The sequence below is a fragment of the Macaca nemestrina genome, chromosome 2, assembly GCF_043159975.1.
Source record: "Macaca nemestrina isolate mMacNem1 chromosome 2, mMacNem.hap1, whole genome shotgun sequence".
Lineage (NCBI taxonomy): Eukaryota > Metazoa > Chordata > Mammalia > Primates > Cercopithecidae > Macaca > Macaca nemestrina.
In genome coordinates, this window is record NC_092126.1 from 186038779 (window position 1) to 186064977 (window position 26199).

The 26199-nt window shown below is 34.9% G+C and overlaps 1 protein-coding gene across 9 annotated transcripts in view; it reads right to left on the reverse strand.

The window, feature by feature from the left end:
* The window catches only part of LOC105477433 (EPH receptor A6), a 950680-nt gene that overhangs the window by 285807 nt on the left and 638674 nt on the right, over window positions 1-26199 (reverse strand). For 7 of the 9 annotated variants that reach the window (XM_071092526.1, XM_011733921.3, XM_011733919.3 and 4 more), the window contains one exon: window positions 17524-17686. In XM_071092526.1, the coding sequence (XP_070948627.1) occupies window positions 17524-17686 (163 nt within the window). Of the gene's footprint in view, window positions 1-15394; window positions 15627-17523; window positions 17687-18096; window positions 18145-26199 lie in introns of those variants that run through there. The other 2 variants (XM_011733928.3, XM_011733925.3) reach the window with 2 other exon arrangements.

Below are 26199 nucleotides of genomic sequence, written 5' to 3' on the forward strand. Positions count from 1 at the left end.
GGGGGAAATCAGTCCTGTCTTTCCTATATCTAATGGGTCTCATGTATCAATTTAATAAAAATTGCATGGATGCAAAAACAAAGAAAAAAAATGGGCAGACAACATTTCTGGCAAGTTTAGCAAGACAGCATGTTAGAATGTGGGATAATTTGCTTAACTGAAACCTATCTAATTATAAACTAATTATCACCAAAATACTGGCGCTAAATTCATGTGGAACGCTTTTAGTGAATTTTCACAGTTTATGATAACAAATTTGAGGCTACAGTTGTCCTTTATTTGGCATCAGCAGAACTATTTATGGAAGCACGGCTAACCATCAATGCCAGGTGCCAGTTTTTCTTAGCGTTATGGACCCAAGTATATTTCCTTAAGGGCTTGCTATTGCTTTATGCCAAAACTCATTTAACCATCTCCTGAAAGTGAGTAAGTTCTAAGGGAAGATTCTGGATCATTGTTTGAAGCCTGTTCTGAAGAACACCAAACTATTTACCTCAAACAACATCTAATCAATCACCAGGATTAATTCTGGAGAGATTCAATGGGAGACTATTTTAAAAAGGCCAACCCCATGGTAGCACAAAACTATGGCTCCATCAATTTTTTCAGCATCTCTTCAATTATTTACACTCTGCTTCTCCTTAAGCCATGTGTGTGAGGTCTCCCAGTTAAATAATTTATATTAGCAGCAAGAAGGTTTCCTGCACAGTATTGCCCTACTACTTACTATTATTTTGAAGAAAATAAGATTGTTTACTTATGCATATTGATTTTTTCATAAAATTTAGACTTCATTGCCTAGGGAATTGAGTTAAGTAAAAAATGAGGCTTAATATTAGGATCTACAAATGTGGGAGTAAATATCTTTCTAAAATGGAAAGGAAAGGGAATATTTCCTGACATACCCATTCACTTTGTCACATAGTATAAAAACAGTATTGTGTTTTATTTATTATTTTTTAACTAGTATCTTCACAATATGACACTGATTTTAGACAAACTGGGTATTTGCCATCATGGCAGATAGAAAGATAAGCATCTTCCGAAATGCTGATGATATGGGTGTGATTTTCAAAAACTAGAATTGATTTCAGGATACAAATAATTCTGCTACCCTATTGCTGCCAGGAAGAATTGAGCATCACCAATTTTATCAAAATGAAAATCATTTTCTTTGGCAGACAAAAGGCAATTGATCAAAACTTCACAAAACGAGACAAGATATTCTCATTTTGTACAAGCATATTTTTTCTGTAGCTTATCCAGAAAAGCATAGTGCAGAGCTACGCAGTTCAATATAACTTTTTCCATGGGCACATTACTCCTCAGGTTTCTTTTCGATGACTTGGAACAACACCTGCTTTGAAAAATATCCAGGCCAGAATCATCTTTTTTCACAGTATCCTGTGGCGTGGGACTCTGAACTCTCAATCTAGAATATATCTAATGGTGGGGGCAGACTCAAATCTGCTTCCTAAGGACAGTCTTTGCTTTGCCTGTAGCCCGTGTTAAACGTGGAGAGGTTTTATTTTTACTTTTGCAAAACTACTGGTTGGGCTTCTCAACATTTATAGTGGAAGGATTTCTCTATTGCTTCACCATATTTTTGTACCATTTGTATCATCTATTGATATGAAAGCAGAAAATTCACATTCTAAGCACTCATTAAAGACCAACTTCGGCCGGGCGCGGTGGCTCACGTCTGTAATCCCAGCACTTTGGGAAGCTGAGGAGGGCAGATCACGAGGTCAGGAGATCGAGACCATCCTGGCTAACATGGTGAAACCCCGTCTCTACTAAAAATACAAAAATTTAGCCGGGCGAGGTGGCGGCGCCTGTAGTTCCAGCTACTTGGGAGACTGAGGCAGGAGAATGGCGTGAACCCGGGAGGCGGAGCTTGCAGTGAGCCGAGATCGTGCCACTGCACTCCAGCCTGGGTGACAGAGCGAGACTCCGTCTCAAAAACAAAAAACAAAAAACAAACAAACAAAAAAACCAACCTCACATTCTTAGTAAACATCCTCTGAGGTATCTGTTCAGCCCTATCTCTGAAAACTCCCTCCACCCACAGGGAAGGAGTTTGGAAGATTGTTCTCCCTGTCTCTGGCACCCAGTCATACAAACCATTGGATTACTCACAGAGAACTGACCCAGACTGGACCAACCACATTCCCTCTTGCAGGAATTTGGGATTAGGATTCACAATTAGTTTGGCAATTTTCATGCATGGTTGACACTAAGGGAAATGTGATTTATAAGCAACAGACATGTTTTCCTAAATGAACATAGACACAGGTAGAGCACAAAACAGAGATGAGTGGCTGTGCTTTTATTATCAGGAATAAAAGCTGTCTTTCTTTTTGAGAATTTTCCAGTTTCTTGTTTCAGTTTTTTTTGAAACCTAGTCTGGGACATTTCTTCATTCCTCTTTCCGTAAGCGAGCTCATGGTTTCTGTGATATCTGCAATCAAAGCGTCCTATTAGATTATTCCAATTTTAAGTTCCTAACAGGCAAAATTTTTGGAAAATAAATTTAAAAGGTAACTCCTTTCATTTACTTCCTAGGTAGAGTTTATCTTTTAAAGTCTGTGTGCATGGAATGAATTAAGTAACTTTCTCCCATCCTGGAAAAATCATGTTCAGTCAGTGAAACTTTACCTTGGCTCTATCAAAGGTTGTAGTCAGAAAATGTCATGTAAAAACAAACAAAAAACTTTTGCATTTCTTGAAAAAGCTGCTTGAGGCCATTTTCCTCAACAGCCTCTAAAAATCTTTCTTAGATCATTTGTGCTTCATGAGTGTTTAACTTTTCTATTCTCTATGCACATACATGTGCATCTCTAGTAATGATTATCAGAATGACACTTTGTTCTCTCTTGTGTATATGGACCTAATTTTCTATTTTAGTTCTAATCTATTAAACATTTTGTGCATACATTTTAAACTGCCTCAAATGCTCTTAGGAAGAAGAGAAATGCAGATTTAAAAAATCACTATTTCTCTGTTTAGTCCTCTGAGAAAGCATCCTTATAAAAATTAAGACCAATTTAGATATGTTATTATATATATGGGGAAAGTCGTGCTACTTACTGCTTAAAACACTCATTTTTTTCTGTTTAAAACATGAAATTTGGACTATTATTTCTCTTATTTCTATTGAATGACATTAATAACAAATTATATATATATATTTGAGACATATATATCTGTATGTGTATATATATGTGTGTGTGTGTGTGTGTGTGTGTGTATATATATGAGAGACTATTCTGTTAAACAATAAGTAGTTGTCAAAGATTCCCAAGGATTCAAAGGCATTCTGAGTTGCAGCACAGAATGTGACAGAAAAAGAGGCACATGCCAAAGGTAATTAGAAAGTCCCAAGTCTTTTTGGTGTGTTCTTAACTTGGTGCTCTGTTTGTCTGTCAGATAACTTGGAATAACTTAGAAAATAATGGAGTAGCCTTTTTTTCAGTTATTATGCTCAGTAAAAAAAATACGTGATTTTATTCAAGTTCAAATATTCTCAAAACTGTGTCTATTCAATCATTTGAAAAGTAAAATCCTTCCTTAAGCAAGATATTCTGTGTTTATATTCAAGAAGTGATAACATACCTAATATCTATTCTGAGCCAAAAATATCATTTTCAATCTATAGCTGAGCTTGATTTTGGGTAAGTTGCTTATTTCTGTGCAAGGAAATTCATGAGGTGGCTATTATTTTAATTGTAAAAAACTTATAGTGGAGTATGTGGCTATGGTACATAAGTCTTCTCATTTCCGCTTGAAAACAGAGGAGGATTCCACAGAGGCTGCCCTACAAAAGGTCTTTTGCCAAAATTACATTCTTCTTCTTTTTTATTATTTCCTTTTTTCTTTATATAGGTGAGTAGCAGCTGATTCACAGCACAGGATGGTCCAAAAAATCATACTGAACTCAGTGGAGTTTCCCTCAGAAGAAGGGTAGTAATGATCATATTAAAAAACACCTTTGAGAGCTTTTATGTGTTCTCCATAGTTCTAAACATGTATGTTAACTTATTTAGTCTTCAAAATAATCATGTGAAAAGGTAGTATTATTACCTCCATTTAATAGATGGAGAAACTGAGGCACAAAAAGGCTAATTAACTTGCACATGGTCACATAGTTAGAAAGGACAGAACCAGAATTTACTCACAGATAGTTCAAATCCTGAGTTCGAGCTTCTAACCACTGTCCTATGTTGTCTGTTTGCACTGAGACATTTGATGTGTTAAGTATTGAAAAGAAAAGTAGGCCAACTTCTAAGCAATTTGATTACCATAGAAACAGTAGAGACAATGGTTCCGGATCTACAAGGTGATATTGCTGGAATGGGCCTGAAGGAGGCCCCCTGACTTGCCTACTGTGCTCACTAAGATTTGGTATCTCAGAAGTCAAAACGTAGAGTTTCTTCGGCTGAGTCAAATTGTCCAGTGCTTAAGCCCTGGGAGGTCAACATACCTTGGGGAATTCCGCTCCTCCTTTTATGTCACCTACATAAATTAAACAAAAACTAACACCAAAACTAGCCAATTATTTTTTGTTGTTGTTGTTGTTTTTTGTTTTTTGAGACGGAGTCTCGCTCTGTCGCCCAGGCTGGAGTGCAGTGGCGCGATCTCGGCTCACTGCAAGCTCCGCCTCCCGGGTTCACGCCATTCTCCTGCCTCAGCCTCCTGAGTAGCTGGGACTACAGGCGCCCGCCACCGCACCCGGCTAATTTTTTGTATTTTTAGTAGAGACGGGGTTTCACCGTGGTCTCGATCTCCTGACCTTGTGATCCGCCCGCCTCGGCCTCCCAAAGTGCTGGGATTACAGGCGTGAGCCACCGCGCCCGGCCAAGCCAATTATCTTAATAGTAAATTCATGGGTATAAAAAATAAAATATCAGGGGAATAAGAAAATGATTTGATTGCTTTTATATAGTATCTATATGCAAGAAGGTAAAGAACATTTTCAATACTATCTTGAAGCTGTTAGAATGGAATTTAAGATTGAAAACTAGTAACAATAATATCAGTATTAATAATCATGTATTGATCTCTAACCACATGATAGCTGGATACTCCTCTGTTGTTAAGTACTTTACAAGCACTGAATCACTGTATCCTCACAGGAACCTTAGAAAGTAGGTGGTATCCTTATATCCATTTTCCAGATGTGGAAACTGAGGCACAGAGTGGTTAACTGACTTATTCAAAGTCCCATATTTGGGATGTGATCAAGTCAAAATTTAAATCTAAGTTTAAGGAAGTACAACGCTTGCGCTTGAACTTTTACACAAATTCCTCTTTGCTAATTCTCTTTTGCTGTCTATTTACTTGCGAAATACCTGTCAAATTGAATTGCATGAATCAGCTGCTAACATAAAAATTTTCTTTCTTATTTCTGCTTGTATAAGTTCTTCCTTTTCTTCAAGGCCAAAGTAAGGCCATCCTCCCTGAAGTTTTTTGCCAGTTGTCTAGTTTGGAGTAACAATTAGGATTATGGTGATAGTTAACTTTGAATGATCACGTGTTACTTGTGTCAGATACTGCAGTGAGTACTTTTCTCACATTAGGAGGCAGATACTCCCTATCCTCCTCCTCAGCTTCACTCTTCACCAGAATATCTCTTATTCTCTGTCTTAGATGGGGTTTACTGGGACACAGATTCTTCAATGGAGCTTGGCTTGCAGCATGTTTTCTGGGGAGTGACCTCAGCATGGACATGTGGGAGTGCAGGAAGCCCATGGAAAGATGCAGCTGTTGACGTGACACGTGGTAGCTGCAAAGACCTCAGCGGCCCCCAAGGAGGGCTGGAGCTGGCATGGTCTTCCGGGTTGTCTTGAACTGACACAATGGGCATGGGTCTTTGTACATCACATTGAGGAGTCTTGGATTCTGACTGTCCCCAGGAAGAGGGCATGACCCTGGGACATCCAGCTTCTTTTGGCCAGGGGCAATGTCTGCAGCTATGAGCCTCCAGCTATGAGCTCTCGGCAGGCAGAACTACCACTAGTTGGGTCCTGAAGGGGAAATCGAGGCCACACACCACACCTCTAAATATAAAATGTTTTGCTTATTGTTTGTTTATTGTCTTTCTCATCTCTCTAGAATATAAGCTCCAGGACAGGAGAGATTTTTGTCTATTTCTGCTATAGCCTGAGTATGTACAGAATGGGTTCTCAAGAATAGGTTTGAATGAATGACTCTACATACAAATGAATACATTTCTACTTTTCCCACAAGAAAATCAAAACATCAATCAACTACATTGCCTTCCTTAGGTCCTAATACCTGGAGAGTTTTGCATTTTAAGAGCGAAGGAAGATAGTATAGCATGTTTGCTTTACTTCATTTATGGGTCTAAGGAGGAGAATCCTCATGAGCCAAGAAACCAAGTCCTAAGATGCCTAATTGAATTGTAGCATTTTTTCTTTCACCAATTAGAATGTACAACTATGCAACTGAGCCTGAGACAAGTGCTTTTGCATGGCATGTTAGTTTTGGTGCCTAACTTCCCTCTGCTAATATATCACCATTACCCCTAGGCTATCTAGATTCACTAAGTTTCCCAGATAACTTAATGTCTAGATTTTCTTGGAAGGGTTGACTTGGGATGGCTTAGCTCCAGTTTTCTCAAAAGGTTCTGGTGAGCAGGTCATAATTTACTGTGCTTTCAGAAAGTCCACAGACCAAATATGAACTGTCAGGGAGACATATGCAGGCTTACCTGCTGGCAGAGAGCGAGCACATATTAGAATTTAAATAGATGATTCCCAAGGTTCTAGCACCTTCAGTAGGTGAATTTTTCAAGGCTAAAATAGTCTAGGGAATTTGGAAGTTATGAGAGCTATAGAAGTGTCAATGAAAAAAGATATTTGGAAGTTTTATTTTTAGTGTGGTAAAATGAAGGTGAGGAAATAATTAGATGTGTTCTCAATGGTTTCAGGGACGTCAGTTATGGGAAGCTTACTGTGACTGGCTTGCTGTCTCCAAAACTACATACAGCTGGAAGAAAAATAAAAACCTAGGAAATTTGAGCCTCAGAAGCAAGGTAAGGATGGCATTGCATGGTCCTCACTAGCCACGTCTTGTGTTTCTTGTACTGAGATCATCATCCCCACCATTCCTTGCTGCTGATCTTGTGCTATTTGAGGATGACACTGGTTCTCCAATCAGAGCTTGCAGCCAAATAACCTGGAAGGCTTATCGACACAGAATGCTGGGCCCCACCCCCAGAGTTTCTGACTTAGTGGGTCTAGTTGGAGGTCTGAAAAATGTGCATTTCTGGTGTGTTCCCAGGTGTTGCTGATGCCTTTGGCACAGGGCTCACATTTTGAAAAGCACAGTCTGAGCTATACTGACATTCTTCCAATTACTAGAAAGCTCCATGCTCTCTTTGATCTCTACACCTGCACACATACTGGTCTTTCTGTCTAAAGAGAACAAAAGCTCCCCAGTTCTCTCATCTGGTCCCTCCACCCTCACTGCACCCCTACTTTCATGGCCAAGTTTGACTTAACCTTCAAGTTTCCTTTAAGACATTACCTTGTGGCAGCTTTCCTTGACACATTTGTTTGCATTGTTCTCCTTGTGCTCCCTTATACAACACATATTACTCTCTACAGGAATGTTGTTTAATATTCTGGGCTTCTCACTAGCTGTTGTGAAAGCAGGGAATTGGTTTATCCTTTTTGTTTCTGAATCCCCAGTGCCTACATCTATATCTGGCCCATTTATTAATATGTTTTGATTGAGTAAATGGGTGAATGAACAAGTTGAACAACTAAACATCCTTCTGCTTACTTTAGCTTTTACTGCTTCCACTCAAGTGCCCTTCTCTCCTCCCTCATATTAAATTTAACGCAAACTATGTCAAATTTTAAAACAAATTCTTTTTACTTCCAAGGGTAACAACTTATGTAACAATATTTAAAATAATGATAATTTCATTCCTTTTTCTCAAAATGGGAATAGGAAGTGTATACGAATGCAGAATATATGTATTATGTATATGAATGTGTGTATGTATGTACATATATATATACACACGTGTGCTAAATTCAGTAATGTTGCCATGTTTATTGTTGATGGAATTGCCAAAATTATTTGTTGACAAAATTATTTAGTCTGCTCACTGATTATGCATCCAGCCAATATAAGATAACTAATTTAAAAAAACTGTAGTGCAAGAGAATTTTTAAATGAATGCTGTTTTCCAGAAGCATAAGAGAACATGAAAATCAGTTAGATGTGAATCAGCTATTTTATATCTAGCAGTAAGACTGCCATATTCTGCTCCTTTGCCTATCTTTATAGTATAGTAATGTGCTCACACATGTCATGCTTGGATTTGTGCACACACAGCTAAATCTTTTAAAGTACTCCTGCAATTTTGCCAAGAATTCTTGTTACTCAATTTAAATTTCAAGGGAACTACTGTTTCCCTTGAAAAAGTAAAGTGCAATATGAATACTTATGCTGCTTCTTAATTCTTCATACAGGCCTTTGTAGAACTGGCTGGGTTTATTTTATAAACATTTGTCCATTCCGTATTGTGACTTGATGGTGAAATAAAGCACAAACAGCTGTTTTGCATTGGGCTAATACAAATTTAGAAGACGTTACATTAGATAATTTAAAATGTTTTTTATTGAAGAGTGGCACCAGGCAAATTAAATTTTTTCCAACTATGCTTTTACGTTTTGACATAAACATATAATATTTAATATTCATATATTTTATATGAATTACTTTTAACCTGACTTGGACATTTTTACAACTCTTTCTTTAAATTCTCAGATTTTTTTTCAGCTCTGAAAAATAATGGATTATCATGTGGATAGAATTTGACCAGGACATACAATTACAACAGGAACCAAAACCCTGTGTTATGTCATCCTTCTAGCCTGTGACTTCCCAAAGGACAGCTTCGTCCCGGCATCATGTGTTTCTACCCTTTCCCTGTAAGAACCATATTTTATATATCATCACTATGATACTCTACAACCAGCTAGAGCTCCCCTAATGCTTTCAAACACCATTCTATCAGTACTTACTGAACAACACAATACTCCTATCCCCTACTTGAGCCTAGTGCATGACCATGCAACAGATGAGGGTGAGTGGTCAACCACAATGAAGAATCATACCAGCAGTTCTGGATAGGTCTCCATATTGCTGTTAATATAATGAGAAATTAGGTTTTCTTCACTTTGCCCTTGATGTTTTTCTGACAACTAAAATACGACTTTTGAAAAGCCACATCAAAATATAAGTCAATAAAGCTGATTTGTGTAGTCTGAAGAATGGCTCTAACTCTTTAAGTGTTACATAGAGAATATATTTTTCACTAAATCTGGGGCAATTTGAAATACCTAAGGACCATTTTTGCTCTCTTTAAGAATTCAAGGTTGTAAAGTCAAATAGCTTCAAAGAAAAATTCAAGCAATTTATATGATGGCTGATAGAAAAAAAAATCCATCTCATATCAAGTCAAATTAAAATCAGACTTTGGGAATGACATAAATCAGGAACTCTCTTATCTCTAGTGTGGTTTAGTGATAAGCTTCCTGAAGACAGAGACCATATATTATCTCCTTCATTTCCTTAGCATTCAGCAGACTGCTTGTTATTAATATATGTACAAAATAAACAAAAATAAAATACTAAAAATATATAGGTAGAATAATAAAATACATGTAATGTGTTTGAAGCAACATTGAGTATTTATAAATACTGAGTATTGTGTATTTATTGGATAATATTAATTCATATGCAATTAATTGAATGCCTTCTATTTGCCAGGTGCATGCAAAGCAATATAAGAGGTACAAAACTAAGAAAGAAATGGGGAAATATTAGTCAAAGAGTGCAAGTCTTCAGTTATAAGATGAATAAGTTCTAAGAATCTAAGGTACACCATGGTGACTATAGTTAATAATACTGTATTGACTACCTAAAATGTGCTAAGAGAACAAATTCACACAGCATACACAAATGAGAATCTTTTTAAAAAGGAAACAAAAGAAATGTTCCCTGATCTTGTAAAAACTTCCAGTCAAGGGTTGATGGTTTATATACCAAAGAAATAATATTTTACATGCATTGCTATGTGTTACTGCCTTAAAAATAAGCCACTTTCTGTATTAAGAAATACATCCACTGCTATTTGTTACTTTTGTTTTAAATATGAGCCACACTGTAACACTGCCCTTTGATATGCACATTTTACAACATCTAAGTACCTGTTAATAGTTAATGATTTTCTTTCCAGCTCATTTAGCAAAGTTATGATCTTTAATATTTTGCATATTAAGGCCTTCAATCTGTCTTATGGTACATAAGCCTGGTTCCTATCATTTAAAATCCTTATTTGATCTAGGCATAATTGAAATAAAATCTTTTTTTAATTTTTGTCAATTCAGTCTTTCTTAAAGGGAGACTTCCACTTTCTGTGCAAACAGTTACTCTTCATCAAGACCCTGCATATTTAAGTAAATCATACTAGCTGCTTTATTTTGCCTCTTTGGAGTGTTATACTTGGTCTACCATGTGTACATTAACACAGAAATATGCATTAAAACACTGCACAGCACTGTGAACTTGATGCATTGAGATTTATAAATAGTCTTCTGAAAATCTGCTTATATTCAAAGACACATTATGCTAAGGCAAAATATAAGTAATTAAGAGAGGGTGATGAATTGGAGGTAATAATAAAAAATAATCATGTAGAAAATTATAAGTAATGACTAGGTGAATAAGAAGAGTGAAAGTACTGAATGGGCAGAAAGGGAACTCAGTTTTGGTTCTAAGCATTAGTATGAAAAGGGCCTAATGCCATAATAACCCCATTCCAATGCTTACTACCTGTGGGTACTGTTAAGTTACTGTACTTCATTATGCTTTACTTTCTTGATCTGTAAAATTGGCATAATAGTATCTTCTGCAAAGGCTATAGTGTTTTGGTAACCAGAAAAGATTTTTAAAAAGTGCTTGGAACATAATTAGAAGTCACAAATATGTTGTTATGAAATCTCAATGTTTGAACTTACATTAAACTTGTATCACAACCTTCTAAACAAAGCAGGGATTTCTTTTATCACATGCTAAACAGGTTCCCAATTAGCTTCAGCACAAATTCTTATTATGAGGGGCCTTCGTCAACTTATGGGACAGGCCACTTTATATTCAGACACCCTAACTGCTAGAAAATTCCTCTTTTCCACTGATGTTTGCATTTAGATGGCTATGGCTGCCAGTGTTGAAAGTGTGCTATTGATTGGAGATTACTTTAAATTAAAGTCTTATATACTGGAATTTGTCCTCCTCTGGGTAGACTCATAAATATGAAATCTGCCTCCTGCTTGATTAATTAACTTTTTTATTACTCTACCAGGGTCAGCTGGTCCTCTTTCTGCTTCATGCACTACCATTAATAATCATTCCAAAATTTCTGGCTGGTGTTAATAATGATGTAGCTAATTTCATCCTAAGTAATTGAAACAGTACAGACTGTGCTTCAACAGACCGGATCAAACATAATGGAGGTTTTTATAAAAGAGTTTAAGGAAGAAAATGTGTTAACAACAAAATTGTCATTTTACCCTACCTAAAATGCCCCCCAAATTTAGAATTAATGATTAATTTGTAGCTAGACTTGCATATATTATGTTTTTTCATGACTCAAGCCAGTTATAGCTTGTTACTCAAAATAAAGCAAGCAATATTGCTCATCTATGGCAAATAAAATTATCCGATTCTTTCTTTTTGAACTGGTAGGCAACGTACTGTTCTTTAGTATTTTAATACTAATATTTAATATTTTAGTATTTCTTTTTCTTTTTGACCTGGCAGGCAACATACTATTCTTTAGTATTTTTGTAAATCATATTTTCTTTATTTATTTGATGACATGTGTATTGGAACCTGTGTGTAAGACATTTTGAGACACACAGATATACAGACTATAGTTCTTTTATCTCAATGAGTTTACAACTTAGTAAAGAATTACGCCTTTGAACAATAAAATATTTAGAAATTCCAAGGAAGGAGTGATGATTTCTTGCTGGCAAGAACACTTGAGGAAGGCAGCATGTAAGCTACAGTGACTATTTGTAATGGGATCATTTTCTGAATACTCCAGTTGGAAGTCATAGAAGAATCTTAGATATGATGAAGATACAGATTATTTTGTTCATGAAGCATCCAAATAATCTAATTTTTCCAGAGAATACGTTAACTTGGAAAAATCAATAGAAATGATGTCAATTTGGATTACATTTGGAGGGGGACCTGATATCTTGCTGAGAAATTAACATTCTATTCAATACAACATATGCAACGATTTAGAATTTTTAAGTGTGCAAATGGAATTTAGACAAATTAATCAAATAGGGACATAAACATGGATTAGGGAGGAAGAAACTGAAACGTAACGTTGCATCTTATTTTTTAGGATCATTTCCTACCTACAAATTGCTAAAACAAGCCAAATTTCTTATATGTCAACCATACTAAAACAGCTAAATCTTATGTATATTTTCAAAATAATTAAGTGGTTACATTTATTCATTTGTATCTACATACATACCACTTGTTGAAAAATATATAAGGCATGACGTAAGATTTTATTTTGAAATACCCACTATAATGTAATTATTTTATAGTTTGGTTTGTTCATGTTGATTATAATGATTTTTATATGATTATTTTATGTGCTATAAATTTAGTCCATCATTATTACTTTTGGTAAATAATACATTTTAAAATGTTGACAGATATGCCTTTTCTGCTACAAAACTGATTTATGCAGCCTACAGGTGAAAACTTAAATTTACATGTTGTTAAAATGTAAGCTGTAATTAATCTTTTCAGGAAAAAGGAATGCATTGCTTATATGTTGGCAATGTATCAATTCTCATGGGTCATTTAGATAATTATTAAGGCAATGGAAGAGGTAAATTGCCAATTACTACATGTAAAATTCCAATTTTCTTTCAAACACTGGCTTTAAGCTATGGATTCTGTTCCCTTTTGATAGCTCATAAGTTATTTTTTTAGTATTTAAGCAGAAAGTTCAAGCTGGCTACAATCTAGCAGAATACATTTTATTTTGGTTTTAAAACTGCACATGAAAAATTACTTACTGCTACTATAAAATGGAATTTAATGTTATACAAATCTTGCTAGTGTTTTAAATAAAAACAAAAGTTTGATTTCCTTATCTTTATTACTTTTTAAAATGTATAATTTAACAGGATTATTGTTAAAATGTATCAAACATGTTTTTTTTTCCAAGCAATTTATAAGTTATGGCTAATATTACTGGTGATGTCAACAATTTTTTATTTTGATTCTCATTTTTTTCAGCAGTGAAAGGCCCAGAAAATAAGCTCAGAAATAATAAGAAATTTGAGGTAGTTAAAATTTGCTATTACAGCTGTATAAGCCAAATAAGACTGTACTTGACCAAATAAGACTGTACTTGTGTGTGTGTGGATATGTGTTACGGTTAATGCTTTGGGGTATAATGTAGATTTTATTTTAATATTGAGAAAATTCTTACTAGCTTCTAACACCTAATTTCCACCTATCTTCCAAGAAAATCCACATGAAGTATTTTTATATTCTTACTTTCTTACTACTGATTCTGTAATTTTATTGTGGTTTTGATAAATCTATTTTAAAAAAGTAGGGGCAATCAAGTACAGTACCTAATAATAAGGCCAGTACACAGTAGGCACTCAATAAATGCTGTTAGTGGACATAATATTAACTGTACACTTAGCCCAGCAAGATATCAGTGGATCCATAAAATGCGAACATTGAAATACCAGGAAATAATTTTCTGACTATATATCAGTCAATTTGGTCTATCAATCAGTCTGTCTATATTTCTACCTCTGTATACATATATGCAATAAGGAATGTTTTATAGATTTAGGTAGATGGGAAACCAATAGCTCTAGTTCAAGCAGACTTATTTTACGATGCTAACAGTGATAATTGGTAATCTTAGCATTTGTCAGCCAGTTAGAGAATCTCCACTAGCATATTTTGAGACTGAAAAAGAACCAAGCAGTAGTCTCTAAGTGCAAGAGGGTCGCCATAATTTTTCTTCAGATGCCACTATGTTTGTAGCACAAGTAGCCTGTTAAGAACATTATGATTTTCAAAAGGAATTATTTCATAATTATATTATTGCCTTGGTCATTAGCAAAGTCAAACTTGGACAAAATAAAATAATATGACTAAAAAGAACTGAATTATAAACTACTTAATTTTGTTTAATTTCAAAAATTTGAACCAGATCACCAAATGAGATCACTCCTTTCCAACCCATACCTCATCTCTATGAATGTATTATAAAGTTAATTAAGTGAAATACACAAGAGAGAACTTAATAATAAAGCTGACATTACAATAATTCAGGCACTACTTGAGAAACAAAGGCTATAAAAATTTAAAGAAGAGCCAGGAGGGTATGGAGAGAAAAAGATGGATGCCAACAGTTGGGATTCACATCATCATATCCTTGAATTTATGGGAAACCTATCCACATGCTACTATAGCATTATTCACTGAAATTCTCTCCTGGGTATACACAGCAGGCTTTGAAAATGCTATTTAAAGCTAACCAGGTTTTTTTTTTTTTTAAACGATCCTTTAAATTATTTTCCCTTAGACTGTAAATTGACTTAGGAGCCATTCTATGTTCTCAAACATCAGGTTTAGACAAATATATTATTTTCAGGTTCTTCTCAGACATTTTATCTTTTCAAGATTTTAACCAAAGTCATTTTCATGGCATTCATGAATCAGTAATTCAGAACACAGTTTTCACCATCTTCTGCTGCCATTGTCAGATAGTTCTAGGGTTCTAATCTTGTACCTCCACTCACTAGGTATCAGATTCCGGTAAAGCTACATAAGTTTCTAAAATGAGGCATAATCTTGTCAGAATTAAATGAGGTAATATGTGTAAATTGCTCAGCATAGAGTCTTGCACGTATTACTAGTCATATTAATCCAGGATTCAAATCCACCAGTGGATCCGGCATATTTTCTGGATACATGCAAATGCCCTTAATATGGCTAGAAAGTGCTCTTGGTTTGACCCGTGTAACTCTCCACCTTCATCTATCACCATTTTGCCATTCGTATCTCCTCACCACAGCCACAACAAATTATTTACTCTTTCAATATTTTATGTTGTTAGAGGCCTTTATGCTTTTTCTGTTCCATGACTATTCTTTCAAGAAAGAGTCCCAGTCCCTCACCCTCCAGAAGCCTTTCACCACTCACGTGTGCTGGACTAGCCGTGTTCATTATGCTGTCACCGTACCCTTTGTGTATTTTTATGATAGTACACGTCACTAATCTTGTACTTTTTATTCAAATTTTTTATTTTCCTCCCAGAAATATAGACTGAAACGCTATTAGCTCTTCTTATTTTTTTTTTTTATCCCCAGAGCCTCATACGAGTATGGCGCATATTAATTGTTCTACACATGTTGGTTGAATGAGTGAATTGTACTGAGTCACTTGTGAGTACGAGACCTTTCTTTTTATCACAGAACGTCTGAAGAAACTGTCCTCAAAGTACAGTGAGTTGAAATCTAAAGTTAAAACCAAATCAAACTGTTAATATTTAAATCAGAATTTTTTAGTATTACACTAGATGACCTTCTCTAAAAGTCCCAAATGAACACAAATGACTTATTTAGATTTAGCTCTATGAGTTTATCTGAGAGTGCGTTTCTGACTTAAAAACGCAACACTCAACAATGTCACACTTTAAAAGTCAGGTGAATTTTTTAAATCTGTGAAATAAAACAAGAGAAGTGCAAAGGCTATTAACTTTTCCAGGCTGTGAAAAGAAACACAGCCTAGAAAAGACAATGATTCGACTATCTCGGACCAAACTTTCCTTGGACTGTATCCTTAGCTTTATACCTAGGCTAAGGTTTGACAAGTGGGCAGGGAAAACAAACAAACAAACAAACAAACAAACAGTGAAAAAGACATAACAGGGACAAATCTTTTGATATTTTTATACAGATTTCATTGTGGATCTATGTTTTGTGATCATTATACTCTACTCCCAATAATTTTCTCTCTAGTTTAAAAAGTCAATAGTCTCCAGCAGAAATTCAAATGACTAATACTGATACAAACACTCAAGTCACAAGTATTCTTTTTATTAATTAGGTTACTCATTCTCCCTAAGCTGGGGTCCTTCTTACTTAAATATATCAGCACTTTCTCCCTTTGTAGTTAGATGTAATTGTAACAAAGAAGTTCTTATGTGTGAATACTATTCATCAATGTAAAACAACAAAAATATTCCTTCTGTCACAGATCTGAAACCCAAGTAGCTTCATTTTGAGGGAGTAATAAACTGAGAAACTACGGCCTATTTCATGGTCTTACAAAAGACACTTCATAAAAATACAAATGATAAGATGTAGTAGGATGGTGGAGTAGCTAACAGCATAGGCCTTTGAATAAAACACGCTTCCACTTCAAATTTTAGCTTAGCTTCGTACCAGTTGCTTAAATTTGGGCAAATTGTTCAACTCCTTTAGGTTTCTGTTTTCTTATAGGTAAAATTACAAAAATAATACTTGTCTCACTGGCTGTTGAAAGGTTTGAATGAACAACCCCATGTAAAATATTTCATGTCATTTTAGGCATTTTTAGGGGCTCAATAAATGCTATCTATTATTATTGTTATCTATAAGGAATTAGTATAATAAATTTACTTTTATGGAATTATTATGTTAATACAGTATTTTAACAATGATGGAAACAGATTTTTCTTATATATTTGGACACTTTTTCATAGAGATGTCTGGCAAAAGCAATCCCTACTATTCTCACAAAGAGAGCAGTAAGATGGATTTCTGAAGGCCAAAAAGAGTTCACTGGTAAAGCTGGATTTAGAATGAATAAAAGACCTCAAAGCTGATGTTACATGACATTGGACCATCTCACTCCCTTTACCTCCCATTTTGGTTTGCAGCATGTTGAGGCTCCGGAATTAACGTGGGTTTCTGATGGAGCCCATGTATCCGTACTTAAACTTATAATGTACATGTCCCTGGTGTTCATCTCCTGACCACTGTTTTTATTGACCTGAGATAAAAAGCCAAAGCTGCACAATTCTGAATTGCTAAAATCATTTGTTCATGGCTTTATTCTCTTCCAAGTTTTCATTAGGATCATATCATGATGCCAGGACTGGTGAACTATTAGGCATCCATAAAGACTCTGTGTAATAGCATAAAGGGCCACATTTTGGCCATATTACAATGGTGGTAGAGTAAGGAATTTCATGAAAGCATTTAATGATAGCACAAAATATTAACTGAAATGACTGTGTGAGTATTTACATGAAAACACTCTAATTTAAATGAACTATTAAAAACATGGGAAACCCGGTTTTTAAATATCAGGTCAAATTGCAATGATACTAAATTCATATCCTACTGTATATCCTTGCGTGAAACTTACTTTCATCTCCTGTTTCAAATTCAAATTTCTGACTGTAGCCACTGTATCCCGTTGCAGTTCTCACTCGGATGTGAAATACATACTTGGTGGCTGGCTTCAGACCTGTGATGATGACACTGGGGGCTTTGGACCTTGTGGAAGAGTAGGTCAGCTGCTCATGTTCCTGGGGGACAGAAAAAAAGGAGAAAGGAAATGAAATGGAGTTATTCTACCTTTTCCTAGAAACATTCCAAAGTTTAATTGAGGAATTATGCTCTGAATACTCAAAGTATTGATTACAAAGTAGTGTCAGCATGGTTTTCCATAATTTGGCATTTAGTTGTTTATCACAACGATGCATATGATATGGTCCTATTTGGAAATTTATTAAGAAAGATGATTAGTCTTATATACACTGCACTTGTATTTTTGGTGATTTAGATTCCTGACCCAACTCTAAGAAATGGTGGTGGTGTGAGAATATGTTTACATAGAATGGCAGCTGCATCTTGAGCAAAACGGGCACATCAGATCAGACCACACCAGCAGAGTGCAAGGAGCAAAGGTGGGAGAATTCAAGTACCAGCTACTCACTTCTACCCGCAGGTAGTGCCAAAATGCCGGCGCTATCCGTGGGTAGACCTGTGGGTGAAAGGAGAAATACATTAATTGCTTTTTAAAGTTTGAAATCTTTCATCCTGAAGTCGATTACTTTGTGCTGTACTTCAGTGTTCCCCCAGTAGTAAAACCGGAAATTGAGTCAAATTTAGGAAATAAAAAGATGAATTGTTTCCTGTAAGGGAGAATTGACTCCTCCCCTAAGTATTAGAGTTTATTTCTAAACATATATTAGTTACATAGTGATTGTGAAGTAGATTTACAAATAATCTGCCCATGGAAAAGCACTGGAGACACAGAAAGGCATGAAAGACTTACCACACCTGCAGAATCAGGCAGGGCTTGAGGCTTGGTTCTCAGTCTCTTGCATGAATTGCCAAATTATCTCACTTCACTAAATGGAAGTGAACTTGCCAGGGCTTTCTGGATGATCTAGGCAGTCAGGGTTTGTTACATGATCTCTGTTGCCCACTACCTCAGAACAGGACAGTTCATTTTACCTGTCTGTGTAAGAGATTGTCCACAATATGCTGGTAGTGGGGACAAATTAAACCTACACTGTTTTTGTATGGTGTTATTTTTCAATAACTTTACAATGATATTTTAATAGGGTATCTGGAAAAAAATGCATTTGTGTAAACAAAAGCCATAGGTCAAGCTAGGTCAACAGGCCCTCAAGTTAATTTCCACCATTCTCATAAGAAACCTAGAGATTTTCAGAGATGAAAAATGACTTTCAAGGTCACTAGTTGAATCATCCATTTGATGTTTAAATTCTGTCTATAATATTCCCATCAAAATTTCATCTAGTGTTTGCCTGAAAACCATTGTTATTTAGGAGAACTTCCCAACTAACAAGACAAGGTATGAAAATGTACACATATGGAGAATGTGTAATACATTACTTCATGTATTTGCTGGTGACGCTTTAAGATTTAGAACTATGAAAATCATTTCTCTTAAGCTACTTTTCAGAAAAAGGTCTTATCTTAAGGATCATTTTTAAACTTTATGACCTTCCTTGTCAGAACTTTATATGCTATATGGTTATTCTGTGTCTAGCTAAAGAACTGAATTTGCCATTTATACCCCAAATAATAAAACTGCGTATTAAACATAAAGTACAAAGAAAAAAATGAGTTAAGAACAGCAATATTTTAAGTAAAAAAAAGACAATACCAAAAAACTGCAACTTATATTTATCTCTAGGTGATTTTAAGATTAGAAAATAAATAAATATTTATCAACCTAGCATAAAATACAAGGAAATAAAGTCTATAAATCATCGGTGGTGACAATGAGCTGTTAGGGGTTAAATGTAGGAGCTTGCTCATATCAAGGCATTTATAATTAGGTGGCTTAAAACACATGTTGTGGAGAAAAAGTTCTTGTGAGCTATTAGAAAAAAAGATATTGTTTCTGGCAGGAATTTCTAGAACATTTGGATTTTTCAATCTCATATACAAGAGGAGAATATGCTACTTTTCACAGAATTTCTACAACATAAGAGTTATGGTGCATTTTGAGTGCTGTTTCACAATGTGAAATGATGACTGAGATAAGAACTTTAAAGCAATGAAAAAAAGCATTTAGTCTTATCCCAAAAGAGAGAAGATATGGTTCAAAAGTTTACTCTTAGAATGGCCCCAGGATAATTACACGTCTTATCCTTGTTGCTTCCCCAAAAGATAGCTAAATAGTAATTTCCTATTCAGTAAAGTTATAGGGAATAAAGGACACCTTTTGTAGGCAGCTTTTAGCATTTTTGTTGTTACATACAAAAGTGTACCTGCAGCTAAATCCTTGGAATAAAAATCCAACAGTAGCAAGTGTACTTAAAGGGTTCTTCAGCCTGAATCACTCACCACTGGTGAGTGCTGCTGCCTTGTCTTATGTCTTGCAGCTTGCTGACATGATGAGGAAGAGGGTCCAGGAAGAAGCAGTCACAAGAATTCTTCACAGTACACAGCAGACCTCTCTCCTCCTGGTGTTTTTAAGCTCTTGGGAAACGAAGTTAGCTTTTATCTATGTTATGCATAGGTAGGACACTATCGTCCCAGAATTTTGGCCAGTTGCCTTTCTGCTGATGCATCAACTCCAATTCAAAGGTGCTGTCACCAGGTAGAGACCACACTTTGCCACAGAGCCATTGAGATGTTTTCTCCATCCTGGCAGGCTGAATTTTGAATAGTTTAGATAGGGTATGTTGGCATGCTTTTCTGGAGTTTGTACCATGATGGCACTGCTAGTGGTATGACACGTAAATCTTCAACTCAGCTAGGGAACACATCCCATTGTTCATAAAGTTCTATTTCTCATCTTTGCTGAATCTGTAATAAAATTCTTCTTCTCATTCTTAATATTATTTATTTTTGTAATTTCTTTTTTTCATGATCAAGCTTTCCAGAGGTTCAAAGACATTTTTGGCTTTTTCCTATTTTTTTAATCTATTATATTTGATATCTGTTCTTACTATAAATTTTCTTTCTTCTTTCTACTTTCTTCTTTGTTAGTTATGTTGTCTTATAACTTCTTATGTTTCATGTTTAACTCAATATCAGCACATTCTTTCAAATATATAATTTAACCTTACAGATTTCATGCTAAGTACTGCCATAGTTATACTTCATAAGGTTTCATAAAATGTATTATTAATTGGTTCTAAGTACTTATTAATATCAAAAAATATGATTAAAATTTTTTTTTGTGGCAGATCCAGAACTATTACTTGCACATTTTTGTGGATTAAGAGATGGTATCAGGGAGTAAATAAATGGCATAAAATGAACCTCCAAAGGCATAGTCCCATGGGCTGCAAAGCAACTGAACCGTGAATAGTGCAGTGGATGCTCACTGGCTGAGAGCACTGGCCATCTTGTGCACTAATGCTTGCTGGCTGAAAGTGAAACAGCTTGTGGCATGACCTCTTCTTGGATGAGCACAGAAAATAGCACCAATTGTGGGAAAAAATCATCGAGAAGCAACAAAATTTAACACATTTTTAGTTGTAACATTTTCTAAAATAAAACACATATACAATTCCTGTTTGATATATTTGTATCCGAATTAAAATAATAGTTCAGAACCAAATAGTGTGAACACAGAGCACTGTCAAACAGGGCAGGCACATACTGTTCTCTAGAGATACTGACTTTTACTTATGATTCTTTTCCCATGGGAAGACCCTGGCACTTACATTTAGGTACTGATCCTTCCAAGATGCTGAGAATGAAGGCTTTTCTGGGAATCATATTGTCACACTGAACCTTTCATTTACCAGAAATACTGAAGTTAGCTTTATCTCTATAGGTGTCAACTTTTAGAGGTGTCAAGTTTTTATGGTAACTAAAAGGGATCCTCTTGCTAGAGTCTGGAACCTGTTAGCATTCAGTCTGAAAATTATAACTTAGTGAAAAGAAATAGGCTCAGGTGTTCAGACCCTATGGTATATCTTTCTACAGTCAGACGTAACAGGATCTGTATCGATAGAAGACCGCATGGAGAGAATTCTAGGTTAGAGTTCTCCTGTCTTGGATGTTATCTTGATTCTGCTTCTATTATGTACTCTGTCAAATTACCTTTTAGGTTTTGATTTACTCCTCTAGAAGACTCATTCATTCTACAGGAATTCATTGTATCTCATGGTATGTATAAGGTTCTAGAGCACTTTTTTAGGTGTAGCTTACGTAATCACCAAAGTTCTACCTAGCATTTCAATTCGATATTTTTTTAATGTCAGAAATGCAGGTGTTTTCCCTTCTGCTGTGAATCATCGTCACCACTCCTCATCACCCTCTCTTGGGTTTACCATTTCCGTTTATGGGAATAGATTCAATAGACCAGCACAGTGGTCATCTTTTAGCTGGTTTGCTTTCTCCTAAAGTCTTTGGGCCTATTGGGATTTCTAAAAGGTGTCACCTCTTTTATTTTTAATTTTAAATTAATTGGATTAAATATATGATTAAAATTATATTTTAAGTTATTCTCTAGACATATATATCTAAAGACATAACAACAATCATAATAACAATGATTTATGTAGAGCTTTACAATTTACAAGGTGTTTTCACACACATTTAAAAATTTAATCCTCATAATAGTCTTGTGAAATAAGAACTGGTAATATTTTTATTTCCATTTATCTATGATCAAATTAGTCCAGAAAGAATAAGCAAATTAGCAAAGCAAGTCACACAACTTGGCTTCCATCTAAGTTTTGCTTTTTCCACTACACCCCATTTAAGCAAATATGTCCCGAGTATATATGTCTATGGATTAGACTGAGCCAAAGTAGTTTTTTTCCACACTTTATGTTCTCAACCATCTATACACTAGAAGTAACTTTAACACAGCTTATGGACCACTATAGTAATGATTTGTTGGCTAATCATTAGACTATGTTTATATGAACAACTAGTTCCTCAACTGGAAAAAAATTCTCAACACCAAATGTTTAAATATACATTTCAAAGGTAAAATTATTTCTATTAAGGTTAACAAATCCATGCATGCTGCCTTTATTTTTATTTTCTATTGATTTTATGTCATATAGGCAGATATTAAGTAATATAGGAGGCAAATAAATCACCCAATCTTGCATGGAATATAGTATTATGGTTCAAGCCTGGGAATAGAATTTGTTTAATAAAGTCCAGGAGATTCTTTTAGAAGTTTTGATGTATAAAGGTAACTTCCTGGCTTTAAGTCATACCCATTTGAAAATAACAGGAATAGGTGCAAGTGCTATTAATATGTAATAATAATAATAATAATACTCTACTATTCAAATCTTTTCTTTTTTGGGGGATGATTTAATTAAGATAGTTGTAAAGCTCTTGTTCTACTGGCTAGAGGACTGAAGCTATAGATTGTTTGAGAAACAAAATAACATCAAAAAATAGATATTAATGGTTCTGCTAGAAGTCATCTAAGTCATTTACATCCTTTCTCTCTCTCCATTTTTGTTTGACTTCCTCATCCTGCCTCTCTGTCACACTCACAAATATATACACTCACATTCATCAGACTGTGGAGATGTTTCCAGGATAATCCTCTCAAAATAAACAAAAATAAATACATTAAAACCACATTTAGAACATGATTTATTATCTGCAGAAGGATATTGTGCCAGGATAAATCAAGAATTGCGGGGCCTAAAAACCTAAAGTTTGAAAGGCTCTCAAAAAATCTTATTGCCTAAACTACGGCATTAGCAAAGCTGAAAGTCTTTTACTTGAATTAAAGGAAGGTATTTCACATGGTTCTGAAAAAAGAAAAGTTTGAATACTACATTTGGTCAGCATTTGACAATTACTTTCCAAAGGAAATAGACACTGAACCCAGCTGTTGGTCCTTTTAAAAATGAGTTCTACCTGGGTACACATAGTCATCATATTCTGGTTGAAAGGGTCCTTAATATTTTCATATCTCTACTTTGATGTTTCAGTCTTCTGATTACTAATGTGGATTCTCAAGCTCTGTAGGGGCAAACATCAATATATTTGTTCTTGGAAAGGGCAGACTTCTGTATATTTAATATGTGAATATTCTGGTTTCTTCTTCAGTCTACTTTTTTTTTTTTAATTTTTGAGTCAGAGTCTTGCTCTGTTGCCCAGGCTGGAGTGCAGTGGCATGATCTCCACCTCTGGGGTTCAAGCAATTCTTCCATCTCAGCCTCCCAAGTAGCTGGGACTACAGGCACAAGGCACCACACTTGGCTAATTTTTGTATTCTCAGTAGAAACGGGGTTTCACTGTGTTGGCCAGGCTGGTCTCGAACTCCTGGCCTCAAGTGATCCTCCTGGTTTGGCCTCCCAAAGTGCTAGGATTATAGTCGTGAGCCACTGTGCCCAGCTCTCTTCAGTCCCTTTTAGCATTTAATTAGAATAAATCAATCCCTGAATAGTTATCAACTCTGAGTGCACTCCAGTTCAAAATTTACAAAATAGAGTACCAGAATGAGTTATGTGTGAACCCCTGAACTGAGTTATACCACTTCTGTAAAATAGGAATAATGATAAAAGAGCTTATAGTTATAAAAACTCATCCATGTTTATTCTTGTTTCTAAGTTGCCTTGATTCATCTGAAGTTTTAATCTACTCCTTTTTAAAAACTCATTGGAGAAAATCTTACTCTACTCTAGTCAAATCACAAAGTATAGAAAAACATTCTTTGTAAAGCATAACTTAATTATCTTACAAAACTTAAAAATAACAGTTTTTTAAATATACTTAGAAAATGTCTCTCTTAAAGTTTGAATGAAAGAAATCATCGTTTTCTCTCTGCTAGTTGGAAATGTTTACTTAGAAACTCTGAGACAATTAACTTAAAAAAAATTTAGAAGTAATCAAGAGAAGTCAGTTACATAGTCCACATAAAATTATCAGTGATTTTCCTGTATACTAGCAATGACCAGTTACAATTACATTTTAAATATTTTAGTCACTATAGTAACAGAGACCTTATAATACCTAAATATATCAAAAAAAGTATATAGGACCTATATAACTCTATGTATAATATTTTACTGTGGGAACAAAAAAAAAATTCTTTTTTTTTTTGTCTTATTGCAATGCTTTAGCACAATATTGCAGAGTAACGGTAAAAGCAGAAACTTTTTCTTTTCTTTTTTAATTGAACAGCTTCTAATTGTGTTATAGTTAAATATAATTATGTCTGACTTAGGTTTCTGGCAGATGTCTAGTTGAGGAGTTTTTCTTCTTACATTGTAGTTTTGTTTGTATTTTGTTTTTAAAATGTGAAATGAATTCTGGATGTTAGAAAACAATTTATCTGTTGCAAAGTGAATTTTACATTTTTCTTCTCAAAAAAGTATATACTTAGGCAGAACTAGCTTTGCATTCCTAAGATAAACCTTTCCTGTTAACACTGGTTCATAACATATTCGAATTTTTATTGCAACTTTGATTTCAATATGATAATACTTCAGGCTAAAAATTTTAAGCATATACTTACAAGTTATCTCAGCTTACAGTTTTCTTTTTTCAGTCTCGCGATATTTGGGTTATACTATATTTAGAGAATGGATTGCGAAACTTTCCACTTATTAATGTTCTGGAATAACTGACACAACATGGGAATTATCTGTTCTTCGAAAACTTAATTGAAATGGACCATGTTGGTCGTAGACACTTGACTATCATTTAAAGTTATATTATGCTATATTCAGATCTTCTTCTTCTTCAGTTTTGCTAATTACCAGAAAATTATATTTGTTTTATATTTATTGATAAAAATTTACATATAGTCTTGTCGTATTAAAAATCTCTTCCATATGTAAATAACATTTCCTATTATTTTTTAGGCAAGCTTGTTTATTTAATCAATCTTTTAAAAACACCAGCTTTTGATTTTCAGATCAAATATTAGTGATTCTATTTCATTAATTTTTGATTTTACACTTGCTCATTCCTTCTAATTACTTTGTTTTCCTGCATTGGTCATATTTCACAGTTTTAGATATGTGAGGATCTCAGTGTTTTTCATTTTAAATAGTTTATAATTTGTCTATTATGCTTTAATGTATCATTTAATATAACATTAAAATTTTTAAATAAATAGATTGGAGATGTGGTGGTTTTTTTTTTTTATTATTTCTCTGATTTTGGTTTTTTTTTTTTTTTTTTGAGACTGAGTCTGGCTCTGTCGCCCAGGCTGGAGTGCAGTGACCGGATCTCAGCTCACTGCAAGCTCCGCCTCCCGGGTTCACGCCATTCTCCTGCCTCAGCCTCCCAAGTAGCTGGGACCACAGGCGCCCGCCACCTCGCCCGGCTAGTTTTTTGTATTTTTTAGTAGAGACGGGGTTTCACTGGGTTAGCCAGGATGGTCTCGATCTCCTGACCTTGTGATCCGCCCGTCTCGGCCTCCCAAAGTGCTGGGATTACAGGCTTGAGCCACCGCGCCCGGCTATTTCTCTGATTTTGTTAACGGTTTGCAAATAATTATTTCTGCTACAGGAAAGTGGTTGAAATTTTTTTGCCCTGATATAAGATCAATATGTATGAATTCTTTTAAGTGTTTAAAAATAATTAGTAAAATTTCAGAATTTTAGGAGCAATA